The sequence below is a fragment of the Neopsephotus bourkii genome, unplaced genomic scaffold (genome assembly GCF_033783945.1).
Source record: "Neopsephotus bourkii isolate Nb327-2 ecotype Australia unplaced genomic scaffold, CSIRO-AGI_Nbou_v1 NB_281, whole genome shotgun sequence".
NCBI classification, from domain to species: domain Eukaryota; kingdom Metazoa; phylum Chordata; class Aves; order Psittaciformes; family Psittacidae; genus Neopsephotus; species Neopsephotus bourkii.
Window position 1 is genome coordinate 1,337,388 of NW_026900790.1, and position 17,350 is coordinate 1,354,737.

The 17,350-nt window shown below is 49.2% G+C and overlaps 1 protein-coding gene across 1 annotated transcript in view; it reads left to right on the forward strand.

Moving 5' to 3' along the window:
- The window catches only part of LOC133208732 (collagen alpha-1(VII) chain-like), a 117,171-nt gene that overhangs the window by 17,676 nt on the left and 82,145 nt on the right, over positions 1–17,350 (forward strand). The window contains exons 6-19 of the mRNA XM_061346820.1: positions 1,015–1,188; positions 2,770–2,930; positions 4,023–4,152; positions 5,586–5,702; positions 6,203–6,358; positions 6,631–6,747; positions 9,823–9,969; positions 10,133–10,252; positions 10,862–11,020; positions 11,897–12,025; positions 12,754–12,903; positions 13,315–13,452; positions 13,893–14,039; positions 14,974–15,093. Coding sequence (XP_061202804.1) covers positions 1,015–1,188; positions 2,770–2,930; positions 4,023–4,152; positions 5,586–5,702; positions 6,203–6,358; positions 6,631–6,747; positions 9,823–9,969; positions 10,133–10,252; positions 10,862–11,020; positions 11,897–12,025; positions 12,754–12,903; positions 13,315–13,452; positions 13,893–14,039; positions 14,974–15,093 — 1,965 coding nt within the window. The remainder of the gene's footprint in view (positions 1–1,014; positions 1,189–2,769; positions 2,931–4,022; positions 4,153–5,585; positions 5,703–6,202; positions 6,359–6,630; positions 6,748–9,822; positions 9,970–10,132; positions 10,253–10,861; positions 11,021–11,896; positions 12,026–12,753; positions 12,904–13,314; positions 13,453–13,892; positions 14,040–14,973; positions 15,094–17,350) is intronic.

Genomic DNA, 17,350 nt, shown 5'->3' on the forward strand with positions numbered 1-17,350 from the left:
CCACCAACACAGTCTACACATTGGGGTTGATTTCTGATGGACAACACCCCCCTCTTCTAAAACAGCACCATCGCCAGCTCAACCACTAGCAACTACTTCAAGTACAGGAAAACCACGTCTGTGCTGTGCTTGGGTATTTTGTGGTGTTGTCAATAGCTGATTTATTCAGTGTAAACCTGCAGTTTTGCATCTGTCAAAACTACTCCTGAATTCAGGAGGAGTTCAATAAATAGTCCCATAAAAGTCAAAATGTTTTGATGTGACATTTTTGCAAGTGAAATGTTTTTGCTTTTGAAGGTTTCTCTTAATGGGGTTCAGAGACTGACTTTAGCTACGTTAAAAACGTCTATCACAATCATTCTATAGGCAAGGAGAAGTTTCAGCACCCCTCCAAGTCCTACATACAGACATTTACAACAAGTCAAATATTTCCCTTCACCAAACATTTCAGTGGAGAAGAAGGGAATGGTGGTGATGGTTCATTATAGAGAGCTACCAGGTTGGTTTGGACCAATATGAAGTGAAAATTAGGGGAGAGTTGGTTTGTTGGGGCAGGGGGGGTCCTTCTTCTTTAGTTCTACACAGGAAACCTCTGCAATTTCCAGACCGCCTCCCAAAGTCCTGTTTTCTACCCATCCATCAGAAAAGCAGAAATGCCTTGGTATCCAATGGGAAGGGTGAGGCCAGGTCCTGCCTTGCTTCTTTGCCCTTTCCACGTCAAGAGAGCTTTCCACCTCTCAGCCCATAAGCAGCCAAAAACCTTGGGGCAATCTCTCACATACCTCTGGAGGAAACCTTCACCTCTTTTTCCTGATGGAATAGGCTTCATCTGCTTCACCACTGCCCCTCCAGCTTGAGACTCCATTCCTTGTTTCATCCTTTGCTGTGGGCAGTAGGATTCCAAAGCTGTTTTATACCAACACATCACTCCCACTTGCATTTGACAGCCCTTGCCAATGCCTGGCCTGCCCCATAGATGGTGTTTGATGTCCTACTTTCCTCTTCTTCCTCTAGGAATTAAGGATGCTGACAGGAATGAACTGAACAAAGTAGCTTCAGAGCCCAGTGCAGAGCACGTGCTTTATGTTGAAGACTTTCACCTGCTCAACAACGTGGCTCCCAAACTTTCCCGAAGACTCTGTTTCACTGCCTCAGAGCCACCACAGCCCATCAAGCAGACAGTGCAAGGTGCGTCAGGGTCTCCCTTTATCCTGCTCTCCGAACCAGTCCCTTCCCAGTCCCTGGATGTGCCAGCCATGGTGACAGACCTCCTACATCCTGTCCATGCCTCTACTCTGCCCTTGTGAGACCCCACTTGCAGCACTCTGTGCAGTTCTGGTGTCCTCAGCATAAGAAGGACACAGAGCTGTTGGAGCAAGTCCAGAGGAGGCCACGAGGATGCTCAGGGGCTGGAGCAGCATCTGTATGGAGACAGGGTGAGAACATTGAGGCTGTTGAGCCTGGAGAAGAGAAGCTGCATGGAGACCTCAGAGCAGCTTCCAGTGTCTGAAAGGGGTAAAAGGATGCCAGAGATGGGCTCTTTATCAGGGACTGTAGTGATAGGACAAGGGGTGATGGGTTCAAACTGAAACAGGGGAAGTTCAGGTTGGAGATAAGGCAGAAGCTCTTCCCTGTGAGGGTGCTGAGGCGCTGGCACAGGGTGCCCAGAGAAGCTGTGGCTGCCCCATCCCTGGCAGTGTTCAAGGCAAGGTTGGACACAGGGGCTTGGAGCAAGCTGCTCCAGTGGAAGGGGTCCCTGCCCATGGCAGGGGTTGGAACTGGAGGAGCTTTAAAGTTGCTTCAACCCAAACTATTCCATGATTTTGTGAAGAATCACAGGGGAGCTTTAGGGTTTGGATGACCCTAGAAGAGCAGCCAGCTCATGGAGCATCTATTGCCTACGAACAGTGGTCCTGTGTGTTTGTGTCTGCATCTCCATGGTTCATCTTGTGATACCGGATCCTGGAAGTCTTGCTGATGCTTCAAACAAAAAGAGCAGCAATGGGCTGAGGCATCATTTATGCCACTCGGGAGCTTTCGTGATGGACTTCTATCACAGTTCAGGGTCTCAGAATCACAGATTGGTTTGGGTTGGAAAGGTTCTTAAGATCATCCAGGTCCAATCCCCTGCCATGGGCAGGGACACCTTCCACTAGACCAGGTTGCGCAAGGCCCTGTCCAACAGAACTTAGTTCCTTACAAAAGATGCGAAGAGCAGCCATAGAGATATACAAAGAGATCTAGATCTGCCCCCTAAGGGGATATTGATGTTGGAGTGAATCTGGAGGTGATGGCAACAAATTCCTGCATGCCTCTTGGGACAAAAACTCATGAGAAGATGAGTTAAATACTTGGGGCAGAGTCTGGGAGAACTTCATCTGAGGCCTTCAGGGGTCTTCTTTTGCTTTCTCTGTGGTTCTGTAGCTCTTCAGGGCTTCCTGTGACAGTTCAAGCTTTCTGGTACTCTTCTCTGGTGTCAGTAAGGAGAAAGGCAGGAAGAGCTGATGCCCTATGCATTAAGCAGGTCTTCACAGGAGGAATGTAGCCAGAGCCAGTTTTGTTTTCCCTCCTTGTGCTGCCAAGCAATTTGCCAAGAGAAAACCTGGTTGTGTGTCTTTGGCCTGGAAACAGATCCCTAAGTGAGTGTCATCTATACCCAAGGCTTTCTCTGCATTGAACATGTTGACTCCATCCATGACCAGCTTGCACGTGTACAACACTGGTACCATCACAATCCAAACCAAAGGCCTTTCTCCTCTCTTTTTACAGCTGAGAAGATCACTGGTCCCCAAGATCTGCATGTCAGTGAGCACAGCCACAGCTCTCTGCGCCTCACCTGGTTGCCAGCTACAGGGAGGGTAATGGGGTACCATGTCCATCTGCATCCCTTGATGCCTTCAGGACAGCCAGTTTTGGAGGACCAGCAGCAGGTAGAGTTGCATTCCCACTTTTCAAAGCACCAGTTACAGGTCTCAGTGTTCAGGTTTAGTCCTCTTCTGATGGCTAAGCCTGGTTAGGAGATGGCATCATGTTCCTCAGCCATCCTTAGTCACAACCCAGTGCATTGGCATGGATTCCTGAAGCTTGGAGTGAAGGTCTATAGACAGACCACTGGATTTACAGATGTGTTGATTGCTGTTGTGGTGAGGTGATGTTTCTGGGAGTAACAGGAAAAGATGGGGTGGAGGAAGGATATGGCATGAACTGGCACAAATGCCATTGGGATTGATAGGAACAGGTCAATGGGGCTCACTGCTTTGCTTACCCCTGTGATACCACCTCTCAAATAAGCCCATCCAGCTTCCCTACCGGCATGCCCTGTTCCTCTTACAGCCAAAGTTGCTCATCTTGGTAAGATATCCACGGGTTTTGGTTTGGGGTTTGTCATGGCCTTGTGTGAGGGATGCTGCTGCGTGTGCCAGCTCACTTCAGTATTCAGCTTGGCCACAGCCCAAAGTTTGAGAGCAAGATTGAAGGATAGATGTATGCCTAAGAGCTTTGATTCCTAATAATAGAACAAAGAAATGAAAGCATCAATTATTAAGGTTAAGAATATTTATTCTATTAATTATTAAGATTTAACAAGAATAATCATCTCTGGCTGCTTCAGAAGCACATAGAATATAGTGAAAACACAGTCGATCTGTCTCCACTTCTCTTACCCTCAGGTTACGTTGAAATCTCTCTCTGTGAGCTTAAAAGAAACTTTCTTTGTCAAAAGTGGTTGTTTTTCCTCCATGATCTTCAAGGGGATTGTGACCACCCTCACCCTTATGTCCTTGTCTTTATGGAGTTTTTCAGGGCTATCCTATGAAACCCACTGTTGGCAATGTCCTATGTCAGTCCTATGTCCATTGTGAACCTGGATATCCTTTGAGAATTACAGTGTTTTGAGTTAGTGCATTTTAAGAGGCTTATGGTCGTGGAACTCACCTTGCACTATATGTGAAGCCTTGTGCTCCTAACCTGTTGCCAACATGGTTATGGAGGTGTAATGATGTCCTTTGTCCCCTGTGTGACAGATTGTGGTGGATGGTGACAAAAGCACCGTGCTTGTGACTGATCTGAAACCCAGCACCAAGTATGTCTTCAAGGTGAGGGCTGTCTATGGAGATGCCCTTGGGGAATCAGCAGCTGTCAAGGGGAAAACAAGTGAGTGTCTCTTCTGCAGTCATCTCCATGTGTTCCTTGTCTGTGGGCACAGGAAAACTCCCTCCCAAAACCATGTATGCAAGGAGTGAGGGATGGATGGGTAGGAAGGGGTAGGAGGAGCATTTGTGTAGGTGTCCATAGTGTGGGGTGAAGGGTTGTGAGTGGGTGCAGAGTAACCCATGTGGTTAACCCACTTCAAAGCAGAGAGTGCAGCCTGCTGGATAGCTCTCATCCTCTCATTAAATCAGGATTTAATGAATCCAGGCTGGGGTTCAGTTCATGTAACACCCATGTACCTGGGATAAGAAAGCTTTTGAAGACCATAAGTTGAGAAACAGAGACATGAGTTTATATGGAGAGAAGTATATTTAAATATCTTGTTTCACAAGTGGATAGTCCAGAAGGTTTGGGTTGGCACTATGCATGCTCTTAGGGCTTCATTTAATTCAAGTTAAACACCAACGTGGTATGAACATGGCCTTTAGGAAATGCTCCAAGCAGTGATGTCTGGACCAATGAAAACGATGTAGGGTTCTTCTGGCTTTTAATCTGCCATGCCAGTTTCCTTCGCTGTCACATGGCTGGCTGTAATGACATGGTTCTTGGAAGCAAAGGAGCAAATTCATCTTTGGCCAAACCCTGGAGTGTAAAACACTGAGTCAGATGTGATGGATGGAGCAGGTTTTGTCCCAGAAGCCTTTGCACTGATTTGAGAGGGTTTAAGAGTTTAAGGGGTGGCTGATTCCACTCCCTGGTTTGGATGAAGCATCAAATCTGCTTTGCCAGAGGGGTTTTGGAAAGAATTATTCCCTTTTTCCCTTGTCTTTTGTTTCTTCCCCACCTCCTGCAATGTCTTAAGCTGTTTGTCTTCTTGAGGGACAATCTCCAACAGGATGAGTAAATAAAGCTTCTGAATGGGGTTGACTCATGTGGACTTGCCAGGAATAAGATTTAATGTCTTTATGGGTGGAAATAAAGTCACTTGATCTCTTCTCTTATTATCCCCAACATGAAGCCAGAGGCAGAAGCTATAAATCTGTCTGCCATGGCTGGCTGGACCACAATGGGTTCCTCATTATAAGAGTGGCATCCATAGGTGCAAGCAGTGTTTGATTCATGTGTCCTTGCTCAGTCTGCATGAAACCACTGCAGAGTTTTCTCTGCTTAGGAGGAAGTGGGTAGATAATTCAGTTCCAAACACCATTCAAAGAGGAAGCATTGTGCTTTAGGGGGGGGTTCATCTCACTTCTCAAGTGGACAAGGGTTTGGTAGAGGGTGAATGGTGGCTTTTAAGGAGACCGCATGGAGAATCGGTGCTACTCAGCTTTGTGTCTCCCTGCCCTTGAAGACAAAACATTTCCCAAGGCTCTTTGCCATGGTGCTTTATCCCAGCACTGTCACATCCATTTCTGCCATGTTTTTGTACCCCAAAGCCCCTGTGCCTCCGGTCACTAATTTCCGTGTGATAGAAGAAGGACTTTACAGCTTGAAGGTGGCTTGGACACCTCCACTGGGCAAACTGGAGGGCTACAAGATCTACATCTCCAAAGGTGAGTTCAGGTTGGATTCTTTCCTCTTGGAGTTTGCTTTAAAAGGAGCAGTGACCCAAGGACACGAAAGGTGCCACAATGGACCACAAAGCTCTTTAGTTCAGGTTAGCCTCTTCCAGACAGTGTGGTTCCTCCAAAACAGGGCAGAGTTCATTGAAGGACTTCCTGTTGAACGCCAAGGTAGGGATGATGCTGAGGATGCCTTGTACCCGTTTGCACTGTCACATCCAGACCATGGATGTTTTTCATGCTCAAGTGCCTGCTTTAGTGTGGATAGGAGTGAGTTCAAGCCTTTCATATGGTCCACACTTACCTCTGTGTGATCTGGAGGGCTGAAACACAGCTTTCATATATGTTTGGATACAGCTGCAGACATAAATCTTAGCATCACATAGGTTGGGGGACTTCAACCATGCACTCCTATGCACACTTTTCATAACTATGGGATGTAGACAGGCAGCGGGAAGGCTTCACCATCACTTTTCTCCTTGACTTTGCAGCCAACAGACCAGGGATGACCTCCGAGCAGGTCCTGCGGGGTGATGTCTCTTCCCATGTGCTGGATAACTTGCAGGAGGATAGAGAATACAGCATCAGCATCTATGCAGTGTATCCCCAGGGGCCAAGCCAGCCTGTGGCTGCTGTGGGGAGAACATGTAAGTGGTTCGAGGCTGTGGTTGGTCCTTTCATGCCCTGGGTGCTGTGAACACCCCTTTGTTGTTGATGAGCACCTTACTGTTGGTGAGTGCTGCTGCTACGTGTGCATCAAAGGGGCAGCGTTCAACTGATCCCTAACTCTAACCTTCACATGCATGGACTGGGGCACCTTCAAACCCCATCGTGCTCTTGGGAGGAAAGGTGGGAGATCTTCAAGAGCTTTGCTTGCTCACAACTCCACTGACAAGTTTGTTCCTTGTCCTCCTTCCAGTGAAGCTCCTGCCTGTGAGAAGCATCTTGCTGCAGAATGAAACCACCAATGCTCTCCAGGCAAGGTGGAGCCCTGTCCGGGGAGCAACAGGATACAGGCTCACTTGGACATCAGCAGGTAAAGACACAGGGATGGGGTGCATGCATCAGTGAGCAGGGGGATGGAGAAATGGGAGCTGTGAGGTCCCCAAGGCACTGGATGTACCAACACATTCTTTGTCCAGCCACATAGTTAAGAAGCTGGAGGGAAACAGGTTTTTGGGGAGCCATGAATGAGGGAGTTAGAATTGTGGAATCAACCAGGTTGGAAAAGACCTTTAAGCAAATCCAGTCCAACCTTATCCCAGCACTGCCAAGGCCACCATTAACCCATGGCACTGAGGGCCTTGTCTACACGGTGTGTGAACACTTGCAGGGGCAGAAGGGTTCCAGCCCTCACTCCATCCTCCTGTCAGGCAGTTGTAGGGAGCGATCAGGTCCCCCCTGAGCCTTCTCTTCTCCACACTGAATCCGCCAGGTCCCTCAGCCCTTCCCCATCACACTTGTGCTCCAGGCCCTGCACCAGCTCCATTGCCCTTCTCTGGCCCTGCTCCTGCACCTCAATGTCTGTCCTGTAGTGAGGGGCCCAGAGGTGAACACAAAAGCTGTTGTCTGTACGTGGGGATAAATCAGCAGCTTGAAACCAAGAGCTGTGTCATGGATGTGGATGATGAACTCTGCCATGGATGCTAAGATACCTGCTCTGGCTCTGCATTAAGGCAGCCTAATGGGTATCCAGCCTTTTAAACGTGGGATTAGTGCTGGATTTACTGGACCTGAGTAGTGTTGGAAAGGGTTAACAGCTGGATTGAAGCTTGTGAAGTGCTCTATGCAGAGCAGCACATTACACAGCCCCTGAGCATATGGGTTACTCCCCTGTTTGGAGGGACAGGTACTACATATTATAGACTAGAGTGCCCGTGCTTGTTGCTTTTCTCTCTGCAGCATAAAGACCTGGCTTCATCCCCCAGCATCCCATAATTCATCCTTATTCTCAGGCAAACATTGCTGTTTGAAGGCAGATCTGCCTCTGCAGCTGGAGCTTCTCCCGTGCCCCGAACCCAAACATGTTTCCACTGCTGGTGTGGGGGAGCAGGAGTTAGATGGCATGTTTTGGCCTTGGGAGATGGATGTTTCTGTGGTTCAAAGAGGGGATGGGATGTCAGGACACCTGGGCTCCATCACAGGCTTTGAATAAACAGCACAAACCCCTCTGGCTCAGCTCCTCTGGTTATGAAATAAGGAGACATCTCCCACAAGGGGAGGGAGGATTAGCTGGAGAACAGCTCCAGAGGACATCAGAAGGGAAAAATGTTTACAAAGAAGATATAAAACTGCTTTTATTGCTTTGTAATGAATATCACTATTCATTATATGAATATGACAGGGCCTTGAGCAACCTGGACTAGGAGGGGGTGTCCCTGCCCATGGCAGGGGGTTGGAACTGAATGGGCTTTAAGGTCCTTTCCAACCCAAACCACTCGGTGATTCTGTCTCTCCAGTAAAACCATATCCTACCTCAAACTCCAGTCCTTGTTCAGTACCCCAGCTAGAAATGGAGCACACATGCTCTTCCTGCCATGTCTTTGCAATAGGGACATCCCTTCTTGAGGGGACAGTGTGGGACATCCTCAGATGAAGCAACAAGAGCACATCACCCCGTGTTTGCTCTTTCTGAGCAGCTCTTTAACCTGGTAGCACTTCACCACAAATCCAGGGGTGGCAAAACCCCAAGGAGCATCCCACCCTGACTGCTGGGCACTTTGGGGTCCTCCTCCCCTGCTCCATCCCATCCTGGGCCTATGTGTTAGGATGCAGTGGTATTGGGATCCAGGCACTTTCTGCCCATCCCTCCACAGCCATCCCAAGCACTGGAGGGGGTTGATCTTTCTTCTCTCGCTTTTAACAGAGAACGGATGAGCATAAACGGCTGATGCTGGGATGGGAGAAGGGGGATGGGGCTCAGGGTGCTGATGGAGCAGAAGATGGGGACATGGCACCCTCCAGTGACCAAACTGCAAATGGCAGCTTCTCCCCAAAACCCCATCTGCTCCTTCACATCTCTGCCCGTCTGAAACAGGGTGTGATCACAAGGGATTAGGTTTTAACTGTTTTCTTTCCATGCTGAGAGGTTTAGCTGAGCAGTTCCAAGTCCGTAAGGATATATCGTATGCTAGAGCATCTCCCATGTGAAGACAACCTGGAGAAGAGAAGCTGTACGGAGACCTCAGAGCAGCTTCTGGTGTCTGCAGGGGGCTACAAGGATGCTGGAGAGGGGCTCTTCATCAGGGACTGGAGTGATAGGACAAGGGGTGATGGGTTCAAAGTGAAACAGGGGAAGTTCAGGTTGGAGATAAGGCAGAAGCTCTTCCCTGTGAGGGTGCTGAGGCGCTGGCACAGGGTGCCCAGAGAAGCTGTGGCTGCCCCATCCCTGGCAGTGTTCAAGGCCAGGTTGGACACAGGGGCTTGGAGCAAGCTGCTCCAGTGGAAGGGGTCCCTGCCCGTGGCAGGGGTTGGAACTGGATGAGCTTTAAGGTCCCTTCCACCCCAAACCAGTCTGGGATTCTGGGATTCTATGATACCGAATGAGAAAATGTCTTTTTGGGCATGAGTTGCCTCCAGTGTCCTGCAGGGAAGGCAAAATGACTCCAGGATTGAGTGACCCAGGGCTGGGGGGGTGTGGGCCCTCTTACAGGACTGCTCACAGACCCATGTGTGGCCATTTGTGTGCTGCTACCTGGTTTATCTTCTTTGACCTGCAAAGCCCTGAGTGGCCTTGATCTGTTGGTGATCACAGAGGTCTGCCCAAGTGGCTGTGGGTTATCTCTACCTGCTTGTCCATTAGCTCTTCTTCCAAGAGCTTGGAATCATAGAATCAACTGGGTTGGAAAAGACCTTTAAGATCATCAAGTCAGCTGGTACCCCAGCACTGCCAAGGCCACCACTAAACAGTGTCCCTAAGGGCTGCCCTTCCTTACCATCTTTGGCTTGAGGACCTTGCTGGCACACATGAAACTGGGAGGATGAAATGCTATTGAGTCTCACACATGGTGTAGTTCTCAAGTGGTTGTTTGCATGATTGCCCATTGCCCTCCCAGACAGGGAGACCCAATAGGGTGACCCAAAGGAACCCAGATATCATTTCCCTTTGCAGAGGGCAGCATCCAGGATGTGAACCTCAGCAGCACCTACAACTACTACATGATCCAGGGGCTGCAGCCTGGCACAGAGTACACCATCACCATCAACCCCATCTTTGGGGATGTCGAGGGACCAGTGGTGAGCAGTAAAGCAATGACAGGTGAGTAACAGCCCAAGTAGACACGGACGGGGCTGGCGTCATTTGGTGTCACCACCCTGCCTGTCATCTGGTGCAGAAGGCATTCTGGGTCATTATGATTTTGGGGGGCCACTTCGATGCTGTTGGGACCTTGATGCAACTGGGCAACTCTGCTCTCTTGCAGTGGCATCAAGCACAGTCCAGATGCTGAAAGTGAGTGAGATATCCATCAACAGTGCTCTGGTTTCCTGGGACTCGGTTGCTGGGGCCACAGGGTACCGAGTGGCTTGGGGTCCTACACCAGGTAAGATCCAGCTCTCCTCCAGCCTGCATCACCTCTGTCTCCTTCCGTAGCATGAGAGATGAGGCACTGGGAACCTCAGAGGTGGTGGATAAAGGGGTGCAGATGCAGCTCATAATTGCTCTGAGCAGCCTCTTCCACAGCTTCAGGCTATGAACTGAAACCAGAATGGACTTGACCAGAGGCAGGGTGCCTGCAGAAGCTACATTCATCTTGATCCTGGCCCAACACAGAGTCTTACACCACCTTGCGTGGCCCTCAGGGAACAGGGGGAGGAGATCATCTACCACAGGAGCTTTGCGATGCGTGCAGATGGTGGGGACAGGCAGAGCACATGCCCATGTTAATGTGGGCCCTGGATGTGGTAGCTGGTTTGGTTCCTTCGGTTCCTATGAGCTGGTTTTGATCCTTTAGTCATTCAAATTCACACATAAATAGCCATAGGAAAAATCTTCCCCAGTGCACACATGGGTGGTGTCCTTCAACTGAGGTTCAGCTGAGCTGGAGATGGATTGCCAGGGAAAGCATGGTGTCTTTCCCAGTGTGCAACAGAGATGCTCTCCAGCCTCTTCAGTCTTCACCCATTCCTATTGCATTTCCTCTCTTCCAAAGAGTTCTTTGGCAAAGACCGTCCTCACCAGCTGGCCCTCAACAAGTCAACCACAGCCCACACGCTCCGCAACCTGGCCCATGACACCGAGTATGTGATTTCTCTCTATGTGCTTTTTGGCTCAGTGGAGGGACCAGGGATCACGACTTCAACCAGGACATGTGAGTGTGGGCAGGACCTTCAAGTAGCTAGTACAGCACACAACAACTCTTCCATCTCTGGTTCAACCTTGGTATCCCTACAAAGGTCTTACACTGTGCTTCCTGTGTGCCACTCCCATCATCTTCCAGTGCCTAAAGGGGCTGCAGGAAAGCTGGAGAGGGGCTTGGGACAAGGGCCTGTAGGGACAGGCCAAGGGGAATGGCTTGAACCTGCCCGAGGGGAGACTGAGCTGAGCTCTTAGGCAGAAGCTCTTCCCTGTGAGGGTGCTGAGGCGCTGGCACAGGGTGCCCAGAGAAGCTGTGGCTGCCCCATCCCTGGCAGTGTTCAAGGCCAGGTTGGACACAGGGGCTTGGAGCAAGCTGCTCCAGTGGAAGGGGTCCCTGCCCATGGCAGGGGTTGGAGCTGGATGATCTTAAGGTCACTTCAAACACAAACCATTCTAAGTTCTTCCTCTCGTGTTTAGTAACCCTGGAATACGCTATGGAGATAAGGGGCTGGCCTTTCTGAAGAAGAGCACAGGCAAACTCTGATGTTCAGCACCCATGGGAGCTCTGGACAGATGTTTCACCCTGCAGACAGTGTGAGGGCACTGGGATTTGGATCTCACATCTCCCTGGATCACTGTACTGCCTGTCCTGGGCTTTCAGAGGTGTTCCCATCTGTATCTAGAACAGAATGTGCTCCTTGATGCCGAGGGAGGTAGGGTGTACATTTATGGCCCAAGCTTCAAGCAGGGTGTGATGATGAGACACTGAGGACAAGCAAAGATACCCCTTTTAACTCTTTTATATCATTTTGGCCTCATTATACTGCCAGTGAGGAGCCCCCATTGCACAATAGTCAGGGCACTGTCTAATGCTGTCCTCACCTTGCAGCTCCTCTTGGCTACGTGTCCAATTTCAAGGTGATGTCCTACACCAGCACAAGCCTGTCTATAGCCTGGAGTGCCACAGCAGCGGCCACCAAATTCAAAGTCACCTGGAGCCCTGTTGGGACAGGCAAAGGTGAGCAGAGAAGGGGTGAGCAGAAAGGTTGCATGTGTCTATGGCCATGGTAGACACCTTTCCAAACTCCTCATCTACTGCCTGGGGTAAGAAAGTGATCTCACTATTGAGAAACATGGGCCTCAGGCTGCACCCACTGGTGATGGCATCTTCTTTCCTTGTATTCATGTTCTTCTATTCATGAAGATAACCCCCAAGTTTCTGAAGCAGTAATACAGCAAGGAATGGCTGTTCTCACTACAAGGGAGATATTGGGGAGCAGCTGAGGGACCTGGGGGGTTCAGTGTGGAGAAGAGAAGGCTCAGGGGGGACCTGATGGCTGCCTCCAACTGCCTGACAGGAGGATGGAGCCAGGAGGGGCTGGGCTCTGCTCCCAAGGAACAAGGGATGGGACAAGAGGAACCGGCCTCAAGCTGCACCAGGGCAGGTTTAGATGGAGCTGAGGAACAATTCCTGCCCCAGAGGGTGCTCAGGCATTGGAACAGGCTGCCCAGGGCAGGGCTGCAGTCACCGTCCCTGCAAGTGTTCACACAGCGTGGAGACGAGGCCTCAGTGCCATGGGGCAGTGGTGGCCTTGGCAGTGCTGGGCAATGCTTGGACTTGATGATCCTAAGGGCCTTTTCCAACCCAGCTGATTCTATGATTCTTTGATTCTACTTCTTTTGGAGGGGATGCCACCAGCCTCACTGCAGAGCTACAAGCTCTGAAACATCCCTTTTCTCTTACAGAAAACCAGGTTGCCAAGACTCAATACTTGGGCAGTAATGTGTTGTCTTATCGGATCAACCACTTGCTGCCCAACACCCTGTATAAAGTCAGTGTTCGGGCTGTCTTCAGCAAGGCTGAGGGACCAGAGGTGACCCTGACTCACCGCACAGGTATGTCCTGGTGGAGCAAACCTCTTTGTGCTGTGATGTAAAGGTTGAATTTATGGTCTTGTGCATTGCACGTTGATGGTGGAGTGATATGAGCAGCCCTTGTAGCTGGTAGCAGTAATCTATGGCTCTTCCCATGAGTGGGAGTGGACACATCCTTCTGGCATGTTAAGCAGGCTCCATCCTTGGCAGTGTTCAAGGCCAGGTAGGATGGGGCTTGGAGCAATCTGCTGTAGTGGAAGGTCTCCCTGCCCATGGCACAGGCTTGGAACTGGATGATCTTAAGGTGTTTTCCAACCCAAACCAGAAAGTAGGTGTTGCATAAAAACCCAAATCTTTCTTCAGGGCCATGAACCTTGTGTTGTGTAACTTGAAGTGTTACTTCAAACATCTTACCCTAGATCGTTTTTCCAGCATCTTCTGGAGACTCCAACCCCATCCGGACCATCCAGGATCTGAGGATTACTGACACTAGCATAAATAGTTTGAAGCTGTCTTGGAAGAGGCTTCCTGGAGTAACTCACTATAAGATATCCTGGGTGCCATTCAATGGTAAGCAACCTGGTCTCTCTGTCAAGTGTGTTATAAGGACAGAGCACAAGGAACCCCAAAAATAGGAACTTAGATGAGCTCGTTCTTTTTCCCACAGATTATCAGGGCACATAAGAACCATAGTGTGACAGGGAGCAGCCCTGTCACTGAACCAGGTTTTAGTCACTAACAATGACATCCATTGGACATAGGCATAGTTGGGATTTGGGAAGCCAAAGAAGCGGATCCCTTCCAACAGCTCATGTGATGGATGCCTTTGTGACCCTATCTCTTACCTCCCTGTGCCTCAGTTTCCCCATATGCAAAATGAGCTCAGACACTCCTCCATGGCCAAGTCCCATAAACTCTGTATGATAAGCTGCTGTAACAATGATTGTTAATAGGAATTACCTGGTCCTTTCTATGTACACTGTGTGGGGTTTTGGAACGTCTCCTCTTAGGTGGCTTGGAAACCTCCCAGCTGGTTGCAGCAGAGACAAACTCCTTCACGATCCCCAGACTGAAGGAGAGCACCACCTACACCATCTGCATGTCTGCAGTGATCAGGGGAAAGGAGGGAAGCCCCACGCTCCTCACAGCCAAAACCTGTGAGTATGGGACCGCTGGATGGGGACAAGAGCACCTCTCACACATCTCCATGGGGCTGTCTCTTCCTAGGGGCTATAATGGGAGGTGAGGGTGGAAAAGAGCAATATTGACTGATAGACACCTTATTACTTCTCAGGTCCCACTAGGAGCATGCTAGAAAACATGCATTGGTCCTTTCTTCTTATTACTGCGAAACCATGGGACTTTGCCTGTCTTCCCCTGTCAAAAACCACCACGAGATGTTATTTTTGTGACCCATTGTCTTGGAATTATCTCTTTAGTCATGATATCTTGACCATTTCCAGTAGAAAAAGGCAAACATCAATTATGATGCTATGGCATTATGCAACCTGGTTGATGCTGCAGATGAGATGGTGGAGAGGGTCAGGGGAGTAGATCCAGTGCTGTGGCATCAAGGAGCATTAACATTTGGCACACATGAGCAGGCAAGATCTCAATTTCCATCCCAACAGTTCAAATGTCACAGTCAGTTTAGAGAAACACCCGAACAAAGATCTGCCAACGGTTACTTGCTAAAACCCCACCAGTTCCCACCAGTTCGAGATCTGATTTGACCCAGCTTTCTGGAAAACCCTGAAGTGCTGCAGGGTTCTTCCTCATACCAGAAACACGGTGTTTTAGGAGGAAGAAGATCTCCAGAGCTGTTTTCAGGCTAAGATGTGTTTCCTGGCACACACATCTTTGTACCCTAGGGTAGATATATCATCAGTGATTCACCAGCAACTGGAGCTGTGAACAAGTGTAGCAAAGATTTGCTTCATGTTCATTACTTCTATCTGGACTTTTTCCTTTGATTTCAGTGGGGTCAGGATTTGCATCTCCCAAAGGATGCATCGGTTCCTTTCTGGCTCAACCAAGCTTTCAGTGGTAGCTTCTACCCACCCTAAGCTTTGTTTCTTTCTCTTCCAACAGTGGATTTACCCAAAGTGACTGAGTTCACAGTGCAGGAGGCTGCAGAGACCAGCATTGTGCTGACTTGGAGGGCTGTTCCTGGAGCATCCATGTACATGTTAATGTGGCGCTTGTCCTCAGGTAATGTGGCTTTGGTGAGGGGAAGAAGGGTGGCTTGGAATTTGGTCCCCTCTTGTGTGAGCTTCCCTATGACCCAGGGGGATTTGAGGATGGAGCATGGGTGTATCTGGCTTGCCCTCTGGTCTGTACCTGGTCTTGGAGCCAGCTGATGCTGCAGAAGATGCAAGTGGCAGGTACTAGCTAGAAAACTTCTTTCCACCACTACCCTTAAGTGGCTGCTGCTACCTTCAAGCCTCATGACTTGTGTCTCCCTGCTACCCAGTTTGACCTGGGATAGATGATGCTGTCACTGTTGGCACCAATACCGTTCCTTCTTTTGGACCCATCTGGACTTTGTTTAGCAGAACAGAGAGTTGGCCTTGAAGCCTTACATACATTATGTCCCTTCATCTCAGCTTCTTCACTTGGCTTAAAAAGAAGGGGAGAAATAGATGCTGGCCCATTGAGGAGGCTCACAAGATGATCCATTTGGCCATTGCAAAATCCTCTGTAGAAGAAAAAGGAGACATGAAAATTACTGCTCTAGTGGAAGATGCCCCTGCCCGTGGCAGGGGGTTGGAATTGGATGAGCTTTAAGGTCCCTTCCAACCCAAACCACCTTGTGATTCAACTTAGGAAAGCTCTGCTGGTGGGCATTATCAGTATCTCTTCTTCTAGGGTAACTACCTGTCCATCAAGGATAGTTGCAGTGAACCAAAAAGTTGGGATTTGTCATCCATAGAACCTTAATGCTCTGTTTAAAAGCTTTTCTCTATGGTAAAGAGCTTTCAAAACTTCCTTAATCATTGCTCATGACGTCCAGTATATCTTTTTCCCATTGGTTTGCCCTTAGAGGGTTTGTCCTTTTCAAGCACCAGCTGTATCATTTCTTTCCTGGAATGGGCTTAAATCTCTTTGAATATAGCAACTTCCCTGCCATTGCTGCTTCAGCCACTGACTTTTTGCTAGGGATCCCTTCATCTTCCCAAGTCAATAAAGAAAAGGAAACCTGACACAATTCCCCTGTGCTCCCTGCAGTGCTTTTTGAGTTACCAGGTCTTCAGCTTTCATTCTTATTGTAATTCCAAGGACATTTTGGTATTGGCAGCTTAAGACTTGCAGCATATGTCACTCAGGATGAAGTCTCTTGTGGTAGCATCAGTTTGTTGCTCTACATATTATGGGTAAGTGATTAAGGAAGTGAACATTCAGTTCTCGAGGGTGATTTAAGTGATCTAATGCAACTGTTCCCCTCCTGTGCCATGCTTTTAAAGTATCGACCCCTAAGTATCCAAAAATCATTGGTTTCAGCGTTGTCAGGGGCTCAGAAGTGGATAACACCATGTCTGACAGTCCCCCTGTGCCCTCACTGGATCAATCCCTCTGAAATAGGTTTATAACTATTGATTTCACATTCCAATCAGTTGAATCTTGCCACCACATTTCAATAGTACCAAAGAGATCAGATTTATAAGTGGGTAATTCCAGTTTCTCTTGTTTAATTACCCAAGCTGCCAACATTAGTGCATAAAGGCAATTAAGAATTCCTTTCTTTTGGGTCTCTTGGTGTCTTGATTAATTTTCTTGTCCACAACTTGATTTTTTCCTAAATGACTGCTCATTCATTACCCGTGTTCCTTGCCCCCCCCCCCCCCCCCCTTTTCAGCTCATATAATGCTCTCTTCCCTGCTGGCTGATTCTAGCCAGCCTGACCTATAAAAGATTGGGTCCCCTTCTACACAGCTTGAGGTTGTCCCAGTTGGAGACTTCCTCTGTCCAGTGTTAAACAGGACCCAACCACATGTATGTCAGTAGGGCTCCATCCGGAGCTAGCCTTCCTCTCCTATGACACTTTGAGCTGGGCTGGTTCAGCCTGGAGAAGAGAAGGCTCCTGAAGGGGAGACCTTAGAGCAGCTCCAGTGCCTAAAGGGGCTGCAGGAAAGCTGGAGAGGGGCTTGGGACAAGGGCCTGTAGGGACAGGCCAAGGGGAATGGCTTGAACCTGCCCGAGGGGAGACTGAGATGAGCTCTTAGGCAGAAGCTCTTCCCTGTGAGGGTGCTGAGGCGCTGGCACAGGGTGCCCAGAGAAGCTGTGGCTGCCCCATCCCTGGCAGTGTTCAAGGCCAGGTTGGACACAGGGGCTTGGAGCAAGCTGCTCTAGTGGGAGGTGTCTCTGCCTGTGGCAGGGGTTGGAACTGGATGAGCTTTAAGCTCCCTTCCAACACAAACCAGTCTGGGATTTTATGTGAAATCCCTATTATGTGAATCAAAGGGGTTTA